We start from the raw sequence: 11,878 nt of genomic DNA, 5'->3' as shown, positions 1-11,878 counted from the left end.
TACTATGAAAATATTTTGATTCATATTATATCATATCATTTTTATTGTTATTAGTGTTATCATGACATTATCATTCATAATAATACTAAAATAAATAAAAGGGTATTTGGAAAAATGACACAACATATTTTAAATTATTTTTCTCTGTAAAAATTTCAACAATATTTTATTTTGTTTTTAATAATCTCATTCTTAGCATTCTGTATGTTACATCTTGTGTTAGGTTTGACCACATCGTCTAATGTATATATAGAAGCAGGCTTCCTTGGTAGTTAAAGACAAGAAAGAACTCAGCAGAAATTCATTGGTCTCAGTATCCTTCTCTTCCCATGTCCTCTGGAGCTGGGGGAGCAGCCCCAGCACCCAGGAGGGGCTCAGGGCCAAGAGCCCAGCTTCCACAGGTAGGAGCAGTGTATTTGGATTAGACCTTGTGGATCTAGGTGACAGTCCTGTCATCTCTATAGCAGGGCCAGCACAAAGCCTTTTCCACGTGCCTCCCTCACCTGGCTGTGGTCTCCCTGATGGTCAGAACTGGCATGTTTGCCTATCTGAAGCCCCCCTCCATTTCCTCCCCATCCCTGGACCTGGTTGTGTCATTTCTGTACTCAGTGGTACCTCCAGCACTGAACCCTCTATCTACAGCATGAGAAACAAGAACTTAAAGTATGGAGTGAGGAGACTGCTCCTATACATGCTTCTTAAACATCAATAATGGGTTTATAATATATAGTCATAATTATGTGAAATTACTGCGATTCATGTCAGTTCACTTTTATCATTATTTCAGTAATGTTATTCTTAGCATCCTGCCTGTTAATTAATTTATTTACTTTGACCAAATCATCTAATCTACCCATAGGACTAGTTTTCCAGTGTAAATAAAGACAATAAAGAAGCCATCAGAAATTCACTGATCTCAGTATCCGTATCTTCCCATCTCCTCTGGAGCTGGGGGAGCAGCCCCAGCATGCAGGAGGGGCTCAGGGCCAAGAGCCCAGCTGCCACATGCAGGAGCAGCCCTGGTGGCCCTTTGGGGCTGCCCCTCACTGCCCGCTGGGCTCTGCCTCTCTGCTGCCTTCGGGTCGGGGCTGCTGCTTCCCTGGAGCCATGGCCATGGTCAGCAGCAGAATGTGGTCTTGTAAGGAGTGGAACCTGAGCATGAAATAAATGGTATGGAATAAAGGGTGGATAGATATCCTGGTTTCAGTTAGGACAGAGGTAATTTTCTTTCTTGTAACTGGTAGAATGCTATGTTTTGGCTTAGGATGAGAAGAGTGCTGATAAGACGCTGATGTTTAATTGTTGCAGAGCAGTGCTTACACCAAGCCAAGGATGTTTCAGCTTCTCACTCTGTCTTGCCAACGGGCAGGTTGGGGGTGCAGCAGGAGCTGGGAGGGGACAGACCCAGGACAGGTGACCCAAACTAGCCAAAGGGGTATTCCATACCTTCTGACGTCATACTAAACAATATATAGGGGTGGGTAGCCATGGGGAGGAGGGCTGGACTGCTCGGGGTTAGGCTGGGCATCGGTCAGCGGGTGGTGAGCAATTGCATTGTGCATCACTTGTTTTTACATATTATTAGTAGTAGTACTATTATCACCATTATTGTTATTATTGTTATTGTTATTATTATTTTCCTGTCTTAATAAACTGTCTTTATCTCAATTCACAGGCTTTACTTTCCCGTTTCTCTCCCCCATCCCTGAGAGGGAGGGGGGAGGATGAGTGAATGACTGTGTGGTGTTTAGCTGCGGTTGGATTAAACCACAACACCTGGACATGAGAGTTCTGATCTTTGGGGGTGGTAAGAGGAGCATGGGCAGCAGAAAATAATGATTTCGTAGAGGGAAGAGGCATCATGTAATGTAGATCGTGCGGTAACAGTGACTTGTACAGTCATATATGGCCCTAACACTATTTTAACCAGTAGTTTTAATCCCTAAATCTAAATGCTCCTCCAACACTCTGACAGGAATCCACTTCTATAACACTTGAACTCAAAGTATCCCTTGAAGCAAAGCTCAACCTATAGCCCATTTCCCTTACCTTTACTCTCTTGCTCACCCTAATCCCTTCCCTTAACATTAGTATTAAAATGCTCTATTTAAGCCTCGGCTTATAGGCAGACATAAAAATGAACTAAACCACAGAGCCTGCCCATCCTCTAAACACAGAAGAACACCAAACCTTCCCATTAAACCTTTGTTTACTCTCTAACCCAGAAAGGTGAGCCCCAGTCAAGTGGGAACTAGAAAGTAGTCAGCTCTGCCTCAGGATCTCTTGCCCCAGCAGGAGGAATGTCACTGTGAGGTCACTGCTATCTCTGCACTTGATAGGACAGCAGCAGGAACGTGGCACAGAAAGGGACTGTGAGGTCACTTGTGTCTGGAGGTGGCAGGTCAGCCTTGACTTCTCCCTGGGAGCTGCACTTTTGGCTGACATCTGGCAGTGGCCCTGCTAGGCCAGCAGAAGGCACCTGCTTGGCATGCTGACTGGGGGATCCCCTCTGCCTCCAGAGCCAGGAGGACCCAGACAGAAAGAAGGCCCCCATATGGGTTGTCCTGTCCCTTCTGCTTGAGTCCATGACTGCACAGCAGGAGGCACAAGGCTTGTCTGTGTCTAGCCAAGAAGCTGCAAGGCCAGCAGCAGGCCCCTGGCTTGGAAGCTGCTGCTGAGGTGACTTGTTTCTGGTAGGCTGAGAGGCCGCAAGGAGCCTGCTGGGTTGGGATGCCTACTTCAGGAGGGATTTCCACCCTGATGGAGCTATCTGTGGTAGTAGGAAAGAGCAGGAGGGAAAAACTTGCCACAAAGTGTGCCCTGGAAGGTTGGAACTGGCCACAAGGAGGAAGAAATGTCTCTCAAGGGGTTGTGCTGTAGTGCCAGAGGTCACCCTCTCATCAGACCATGGCTTTGTGTTTCAAGGAACAGCTGGTGAGGGTTGACGAGACATTGGTTAAAGCAAGGGATGAGAGCAAAGTGTTGAACAGAGATGGGTGTCTGCAGACTTCAAGGAAATAGGGCAAAGTGTGGGACAGCATTGGAAAACCTGCAGAGGAGAAGGCAGAGGGTGCTGGTAAAAAGGGAAGTTGCTAACAACCCTCAGATATTTGTCTCCTTGGCTACAGCTTATGAGGAGAGATGTTATACTCGTTGCAATGAGGCCTCATTGCTTGCTTGCAACCCTGTGCAGCAGCTCAGAGGTGACATACCACTGTTCTTCCCTTAGCATCACCCTGCCCACCACATCCCACAGATTCCAGCAAGAGCCTTGAGAAAGACTCGGGGATGCAGGATCTCCTGTTCCAGTGGCTGGGGCCAAGCCTTGGCCCTTCTGCATCACCAAAACCAACCAAGACTTTTCTCAGCACAGTGCTTTGCCTGTCTGTAACCATGGCCTCCAATTATCTGCCCTAACAAGGCCCTGGGGAGGCTTTCTTAGTAATAGCCCTCAGTGGGGCCCATTAATACTCCAAGTCACTTCAACTTGTCCTTCTGACTTTACTTGCTCAAACAGTTACATCACTCTCTTCTCAGTACCTGAGCTTCATAGACTGAACACCAAAATACACCATGAAACTCATTAAAATGCAGAAATTCCTAACATCTCTTCCATAATTTTCTTCAAGGTTTCACGCCTTGTGCAGCTACTTGCAGAGCTTGCATGATGTAGTTAAGGAAGAAGTTTTCAAAAAGCATCAAATATAAATTTTTTTTCTTTTTCATTTTAAATCCTGAATTTTGCTGCATTTCAGTTTTGAGAATCATTCACCTATTGCTATTCATCCAGGGTGACTTCTTTGGAGACCTTCATCGGGAGGAAGAGCAGAGTGTGCTGGTCTGACACCTCCACTGCCAACAGTGGTCGTTGTCCCTGTATCTGCAGCAGGGCTCAGCACATGAAAAATTTTCAAAGATAATTCAAGGAAAAATAAAATAAATAAAATAAAATAAAATAAAATAAAATAAAATAAAATAAAATAAAATAAAATAAAATAAAATAAAATAAAATAATATTGAAATGAATTTTGGAATCTGAGAAATTCAGCCTGAATCTCAGTACACACCTGGACATCCATGGTCTCTCTTGAGTCTTCTGTGGAAAACTCAGGGTGAAAAATAAAGAAAATATATCTTTATTGGCTGTAGCTGTACCCATGAGCTTGGCCTCATTGGGGAAATTGTCCCTTTCCAGCCACGGAAACGTACATTGAGTAAAGTGAAAAGATCTGCCCAGTCAATAGAGTAGGGCAAAGTCCTACTTCCTGTGCTATAGATGCAGAAGGCAAAAAGAATTGCATTGTGCCTGACACTACTCTGGGACGTGTCACCCAGGTCAGGCAACTTTACCTTAGTGCTGACAAGTCCATCCCTAAAGCACGCTACCAAGCTCTGCATCTACACCTTGGCTCTCCAGTCGATGACCCAGCTCATGGATGGCAATCAGGGAGTCTCCGTTAGCGTGACGCTGTCTCAGGTGCGCCACCATGGTAGCCATTGGCACCTGCTGTTCTTCACCCCTCAGCAAACCCACAACAGAAGGATTCTGTGGAAGGCCAAGCAAGGTAGACAACTGGTTCATGTCCTTTGTCTCCAAGGCAGCTCTGCCAAAGCCCCACCGGTGGTGCCCTCTTGGAACTCTGAATTCCCTCTCCTGAGGCAGTCTATGCCGAGGATGCACATAGCCTCTGGGCCAGTCCCAATGGGGTGGTTTTGCCATTCCTTCCCAGTTAGACTCACCTCAGCCTCCAGTACAGTTATGTATTGGGTTCCCCCTGTCACTCCAGAAATACAGGTGGGTTCTACCTCTTTCTAGCTTGATGGCATTAGGGTACTCTGTGCACAGGTGAGTACTGATGTATCAGTAGAGCCTGATACATTTGTGGGTGTGATGTACCAGGCCATTAACTATACCCAGTCCAGTAAACCCGATTGTTCCTTTCTTCCCCGCCACCCGATGGCTGGAAGCAGAACCCCTCTAGTCCTGCTTATAGTATTCTTTACGGTGTCTGGTAGACGAACCACTGGAAACACGTCCCACCACAGCACAGTCATCCCACAGTACAGGGGACAGGGTGATGCCAGACAAGGGATGCATTACAGTGCAGGAGTTGTGGCAAAACTCAGGCTGAAATACTCAAGAAGAGGACACCTCAAATGGCTGAAGCAGAACCCATCTGCGTATCCTAGTTTGGGAATCATCCCCTTCCATCAGGGATATGAAAGTAAGAAATGTGAAATGCCCCATCAGGTCAATGTGGAAAAAATATTCAGAGGTTTTGTGCTGGAGTGGCAGAAGGGAAAAAGTATTGCATTGTGCCTCAGACTAATCAAGGAGACCTAATGCAGTTCATCCCTGAGATAAAGCAAACACTCTAAGAATTGTGAGGGATGTTCAGTTGTGGCCTAACATGAAGAAGAAAGTTGATCACTGGTGAAGGAACAGTCTTTTCCTGCCATCACCAATCTGGTTACACAAGCATCAGAAGAACGTCTCTGCAGTATTTCCAAACCAGCTGGACACCGGGTGCTCATGGTGCAGAGGATCTTTTGGGGATGAACTCATTCATGATGTAACCCTGAGGACAATGTGGAGCAAGGATTACATATGTCAGCAATACCTCAACCCACCGCAGTCTTTCTTCCCCCTATCTCCCTGTCCTGCCCTTCTTTCCTTCAGGATTAGAGTCAGAAGGGAGCTCTGGAGGTTTCCAGTGCTAAGATGTGCTCTGAGCAGGGAGAACTTTCACATCAGATCAGGCTGCTTCCTCAATGCTTCCTCCACCTCACTTTTGAAAGCCGTACTCCTAGGGGTGTTAGCTGGAAGGCCAGTTCTCATTCAGTGGTGCTACAAGACAGCAGTGTGGAAGAGAAGTGAGACCAGCACCAAAACGCCCATGTCCTGCTGCTGTCAGTGTTTGTGGGTCCAAGAAAGTGGCAACCCTGACTCAAAGGCTGCAGGGAGGGAGTGCCTGCCAGGGCAGAAAAGGGCAGCCCCAAACAACACCAGGGTTTTCCACCACGTTGCAGCAGGGATCTTCATCCCACAACCACTGCTGTACCTGAGAAGAGTGTATGAGAAATGAGATCCACAGAAACTGACTACCTGCTGGTTCCTTTATTTAGTTAGTTACAAAGAGCTTAGCAGCACCTCTACATGAAGTCTTTGGCTTAGAAGAAAAGGTAAAAGGACACAGAAGAAGAAAAATATATTAAATTTATAAAATAAAAATATAAAGATATATAGCATATGGGAATAAGATTGAAAAGAATGAACAGTTTTTGAAATATGTGAACAAAGGTGTTTCTGCCTTGTCCAGGTATACTTCAGGGAGTCACATGCAGAAGATCGGTTCCTCGTTGAAATACTGAATATTGCAATAACCTCCTCAGTGCCTCCTTGAACTCCTTATTCCTCATGCTGTAGATGAGGGGGTTCACTGCTGGAGGTACCATGGAGTACAGAACAGCCACCACCAGATTTAGATGTGGGGAGGAGATGTAAGGGGGCTTCAGGTAGGCAAACATGCCAGTGCTGACCATCAGGGAGACAACAGCCAGGTGAGGGAGGCACGTGGAAAAGGCTTTGTGCCGGCCCTGCTCAGAGGGCATCCTCAGCACTGCCCTGAAGGTCTGCACATAGGACAGCACAATGAAAGCAAAACAACCAAATGCTAAAGAAAAACTAAACACAAGTGCCCCAACTTCCCTGAGGTAGGCATCTGAGCAGGAGAGCTTGAGGATCTGGGGGATTTCACAGAAGAACTGGTCCACAGCATTGCCGTGGCAGAAGGGCAGGGAAAATGTAGTGGCTGTGTGCAGGACAGCATCGAGAAATCCACTGCCCCAGGCAGCTGCTGCCATCTGGGCACAAGCTCTGCTGCCCACGAGGCTCCCGTAGTGCAGGGGCTTGCAGATGGCAACGTAGCGGTCATAGGCCATGACGGTGAGAAGGGAATACTCTGCTCCAACCAGGAAAAGTAAAAGGAAGACCTGTGCAGCACATCCTTGATAGGAGATGGCCCTGGTGTCCCAGAGGGCATTGGCCATTGCTTTGGGCAGAGTGGTGGAGATGGATCCCACATCGAGGAGGGCGAGGTTGAGGAGGAAGAAGTACATGGGGGTGTGGAGGCGGTGGTGGCAGGCTACGGCGCTGAGGATGAGGCTGTTGCCCAGGAGGGCAGCCAGGTAGATGCCCAGGAAGAGCGCAAAGTGCACGAGCTGCAGCTCGTGCGCGTCTGCGAATGCCAGCAGAAGGAACTGAGAAATGGAGCTGACTTTGAACATCTGTTATTTCTAGTCATGTGGTCCTGTACAAGGAAGAGAAAGGCAGTGATTTTGTACCACAGACATAACTGAGGAAAACCCTTTCCATATTGTCATTTAAAATCAACAAAAGTTTTTCCATTTCCAGGCAGATATTTTGAAGCTCTCTTTCATTGATTCTGTCTGAGAGTGCCTCTGGGAGCAGGGGACTCCTCTGTGGCAATGGAAGAATCATTTCCGTACTACAACCAGAGGGAGTAGCATGGTAGTAACATGGTAGGAACATGGTAGGAAAATGGGGTAGTCTCAGATTAACTTTACTGCTGATATCAAAGAGATTTCCCCAGTTTTGCTCCTAGTTCACCCAACTGCAGAACAGATGTGTGGAGGTTTAGATATGTAATTATTTGTTTTGTATTGGACTTGGACTCTCTTGACTTGGACTGGCACATGCTTCGTTGGGTTAGAAACTGGCTGGATAGCCAGGCCCAAAGAGTCGTGGTAAATGGAGTCAAATCCAGTTGGAGGCCAGTCACTAGTGGCGTCCCCCAGGGCTCGGTGCTGGGGCCGGTCCTCTTTAATATCTTCATCGATGATCTGGACAAGGGCATTGAGTGCACCCTCAGTAAGTTCGCAGATGACACCAAGCTAGGTGCATGTGTCGATCTGCTTGAGGGTAGGAAGGCTCTGCAGGAGGATCTGGATAGGCTGCACTGATGGGCTGAGGTCAGCTGCATGAAGTTCAACAAGGCCAAGTGCCAGGTCCTCCACCTGGGGCGCAATAACCCCAAGCAGAGCTACAGGCTGGGAGAGGAGTGGTTGGAGAGCTGCCAGGCAGAGAAGAACCTGGGAGTGATGGTTGATAGTCGGCTGAATATGAGCCAGCAGTGTGCTCAGGTGGCCAAGAAGGCCAACAGCATCCTGGCTTGTATCAGGAACAGTGTGACCAGCAGGGCTAGGGAGGTGATCGTCCCCCTGTACTCAGCTCTGGTGAGGCCGCACCTCGAGTACTGTGTTCAGTTTTGGGCCCCTCACTACAAGAAGGACATCGAGGTGCTTGAGCGGGTCCAGGGAAGGGCGACGAAGCTGGTGAGGGGCCTGGAGAACAAGTCCTACGAGGAGCGGCTGAGGGAGCTGGGCTTGTTCAGCCTGGAGAAAAGGAGGCTCAGGGGCGACCTTATTGCTCTTTACAGATACCTTAAAGGAGGCTGTAGAGAGGTGGGGGTTGGTCTGTTCTCCCACGTGCCTGGTGACAGGATGAGGTGGAATGGGCTTAAGTTGCTCCAGGGGAGTTTTAGGTTAGATGTTGGGAAGAACTTCTTTACCGAAAGGGTTGTGAGGCATTGGAACAGGCTGCCCAGGGAAGTGGTGGAGTCACCATCCCTGGAAGTCTTTAAAAGACATTTAAATGTAGAGCTTAGGGATATGGTTTAGAGGGGACTGTTAGTGTTAGGTCAGAGGTTGGACTCGATGATCTTGAGGTCTCTTCCAACCTAGAAATTCTGTGAGCTTATAATACCACACGTACAAAAAAAACCCTTTTTGGGCCACGACCTTCCCAGGTAGAAGTGAGCTGGTTTTCATCGTTCAAGCTCATGGCACACCTGCTTGGCTCCCAGCCTCTCTGACACACAGGAGCCAGTTCCGTGCCAGTCCTGTGAGGTGCTAGGGCAGGAGGGACCTTGCAGGCAATGTTCCAGCCCCATGCCTGTTGGTGGTCTCTCAGCTCCTTGTGCACAGTGAAGATCACGCTCACATCCAGAAGTCTGAAGCTGGCCTAGAAGACACTCATGTGAAGCATCCTTGAAGCCCCAGCCCCAGCTGGTGATGCTGCTCTGCAAAGTAAGGGGGCTGTGGTGCCTGGGGTATGGGGGCACTCTGCAGGACTGTGCTGGGCAGGCTGGGAGGCAGACCCAGCTCATGGGGTCACTGCCATTGCCCCAGGGCTGCAAGGAATCACTCGCCAGGCTCCTTTGCTGGGGCTTTTTTGAGCCGTGGGGCTGCAGAGCTCTCCTCTGCCTGCTCACACCAGATTGAGCACTTGAGCTCTGGTCAGTCCACCTTGGAGGAGATCCCCCCTTAGGAGGGAAGTGCTGCAGTGGAGGCCAGCTGTGCCACTGCCGTGCCCACTGCCTGTCCCTGCCTGCAGTCCCAGCACAGCCCCACAGCAGCACTGGCACCAAGCTGCAGGAGCAGCCGGGCCTGACCCCACCAGCAGGGCTCAGCAGGACAGGGCGGCAGTGGCAAGAGAGCAGCTCTGCATGCCCCAAGCGCTGGTGCTCCCTGGCCGTGCTGCTGGGATGGGACTCTTTTCCTCTGCACCCCTGCACATGGGCACTGCCCCTGCAGAGCCAGAACAGGTCTCAGAGGAAGGATGTCAGACAAAAAAGCCTATTGAACTTTAACTTCCTGAAGTTTAAATTCATAGAGATCATGGTTTCACATGCACAGAGTCTATAAACTATATTCAACAGGTACATCCATATCATTTTAATGGGTGTTATTAGCTGAATTGATGTAATAAGAATATACAGAAACACAACCACGAAAAACAAAACAAAACAAAACGCCACAGGTATATTGGCTATTCATATAATTATTGACATTACAAGTCATGTGCAGAAGCAGATCAGAAATTTGCATCCAAGACACATCTAGCCATCTATTTCCACAAGGCATGCTTGAGCTCCTGGCTCCTCATGCTACAGATGAGGACGTGCTACACTACAGACACCACTGAGTACAGAACTGCCACCACCAGGTACAGGGATGGGGAGGAGATGGGGGGGGGCTTCAGGCAGGCAACCATGACAGGCCTGAGGAAGATGGACACCATGGCCAGGTGAGGGAGGCACGTGGAAAAGGCTTTGTGCTGGCCCTGCTATAGAGACGACAGGACTGTCACCTAGATCCACAAGGTCTAATCCAAGTACACTGTTCCTATGCGTGGCAGCTGGGCTCTTGGCCCTGAGCCCCTTCAGGATGCTGAGGATGCTCCCCCAGCTCCAGAGGAGATGGAAAGAGAAGGATACTGAGACTAATGAATTTCCACTGGTATCTTTATTGTCTTTAACAACAAAGGAAACATGATCTCTGTGTATATTAAATGATATGGTAAAAACTAAGACAAAATGTAACATTCAGAATGCTGAGAACTACACTACAAAAAAAAAATAAATAAATAAAAAAATAAAATAAAATATTAACAGAGAAAAATAATTTTTAAAATGTTGTGTCATTTTCCCGAATACCCTTTTATTTCTGTTAGGATTATTATTAATGAAAATGTTATGATAACACTAATAATGATAAAAATGATACGATATAGTATGAATCAAAATATTTGCATATTATTAAGAATACATTCTCTGAATACATCACAGATGCTAAAGAAGCAAGTATGGAAACAATTTCCTCACTGCATTCTTGAGCTCCTGATTCCTCATGCTGTAGATGAGGGGGTTCACTACTGGAGGCACCATTGAGTACAGAAATGCCACCACTAGGTCCAGGGATGGAGAGGAAATGGAGGGAGGCTTCAGGTAGGCAAATATGGCAGTACTGACGAACAGAGAGACCACGGCCAGGTGAGGGAGGCACGTGGAAAAGGCTTTGTGCTTGCCCTGCTCAGACGGCATCCTCAGCACTGCCCTGAAAATCTGCACATAGGACAGCACAATGAAAACAAAACAACCAAAGGCCAAAAAAACACTAAAAACAAGTGCTCTAACTTCCCTGAGGTAAGTATTTGAGCAAGAGAGCTTGAGGATATGGGGGATTTCACAGAAGAACTGGTCCACAACAGTGCCATAGCAGAGGGGCAGGGAAAATGTGTTGGCCGTGTGCAGGACAGCATTGAGAAAGCCACTGCCCCAGGCAGCTGCTGCCATCTGGGCACAAGCTCTGCTGCCCAGGAGGCTCCCGTAGTGCAGGGGCTTGCAGATGGCAACGTAGCGATCGTAGGCCATGACAGTGAGAAGGGAATATGCTGCTCCAATGAAGAAGACTAAAAAGAAGACCTGTGCAGCACAGCCTTGATAGGAGATGGCCCTGTTGTCCCAGAGGGCATTGGCCATGGCTTTGGGCAGAGTGGTGGAGATGCAGCCCACGTCGAGGAGGGCAAGGTTGAGGAGGAAGAAGTACATGGGGGTGTGGAGGCGGTGGTGGCAGGCTACGGCGCTGAGGATGAGGCTGTTGCCCAGGAGGGCAGCCAGGTAGATGCCCAGGAGGAGCGCAAAGTGCAGGAGCTGCAGCTCGCGTGTGTCTGCGAATGCCAGCAGGAGGAATTCGCTCACAGAGCTGCTGTTGGGCATTTGCTGATTTTAAACACAGCTGCCTGTTGAAGATGAGAATGCAGATCAAAGTTAGAACAGACTTAAATGAGGAAAACTTATTCCCTGTCTTAGCACACACCCCAGGCGATCTTCTCTCTTTACAGGAGAACCTGTCAGAATCTCATTGTTTCCATTCTGATCTCTCTGTGCAATGCTCTGGGAGTCTCAGTCTCTTGTATAATCCTGAGAATACATTTCCCTCAAACTTCCCTCCTCTACAATGCACGAATTGGAAAGCACAGAACCAAAAAAAAGCCTTGTTCTTCAGATAAACCAAG

At 48.1% G+C, this 11,878-nt stretch overlaps 1 protein-coding gene across 1 annotated transcript; it reads right to left on the bottom strand.

Moving 5' to 3' along the window:
- Positions 1-10,652: 10,652 nt before the first annotated feature.
- LOC311216251 (olfactory receptor 14C36-like) lies at positions 10,653-11,579 on the bottom strand (the record flags this gene model as incomplete). Its single annotated transcript, XM_084297794.1, has 1 exon — positions 10,653-11,579. The coding sequence occupies one exon, from the start codon at positions 11,577-11,579 to the stop codon at positions 10,653-10,655; it is 927 nt and encodes a 308-aa protein (XP_084153920.1).
- Between the last annotated feature and the right edge of the window lie 299 nt (positions 11,580-11,878).

Source organism: Netta rufina (genome assembly GCF_964035555.1).
Source record: "Netta rufina genome assembly, chromosome: 18".
In the NCBI taxonomy this organism is placed as follows: domain Eukaryota; kingdom Metazoa; phylum Chordata; class Aves; order Anseriformes; family Anatidae; genus Netta; species Netta rufina.
Note: the sequence above shows the minus strand (reverse complement) of the source record. Positions and strands in the feature narration are given on the sequence as shown.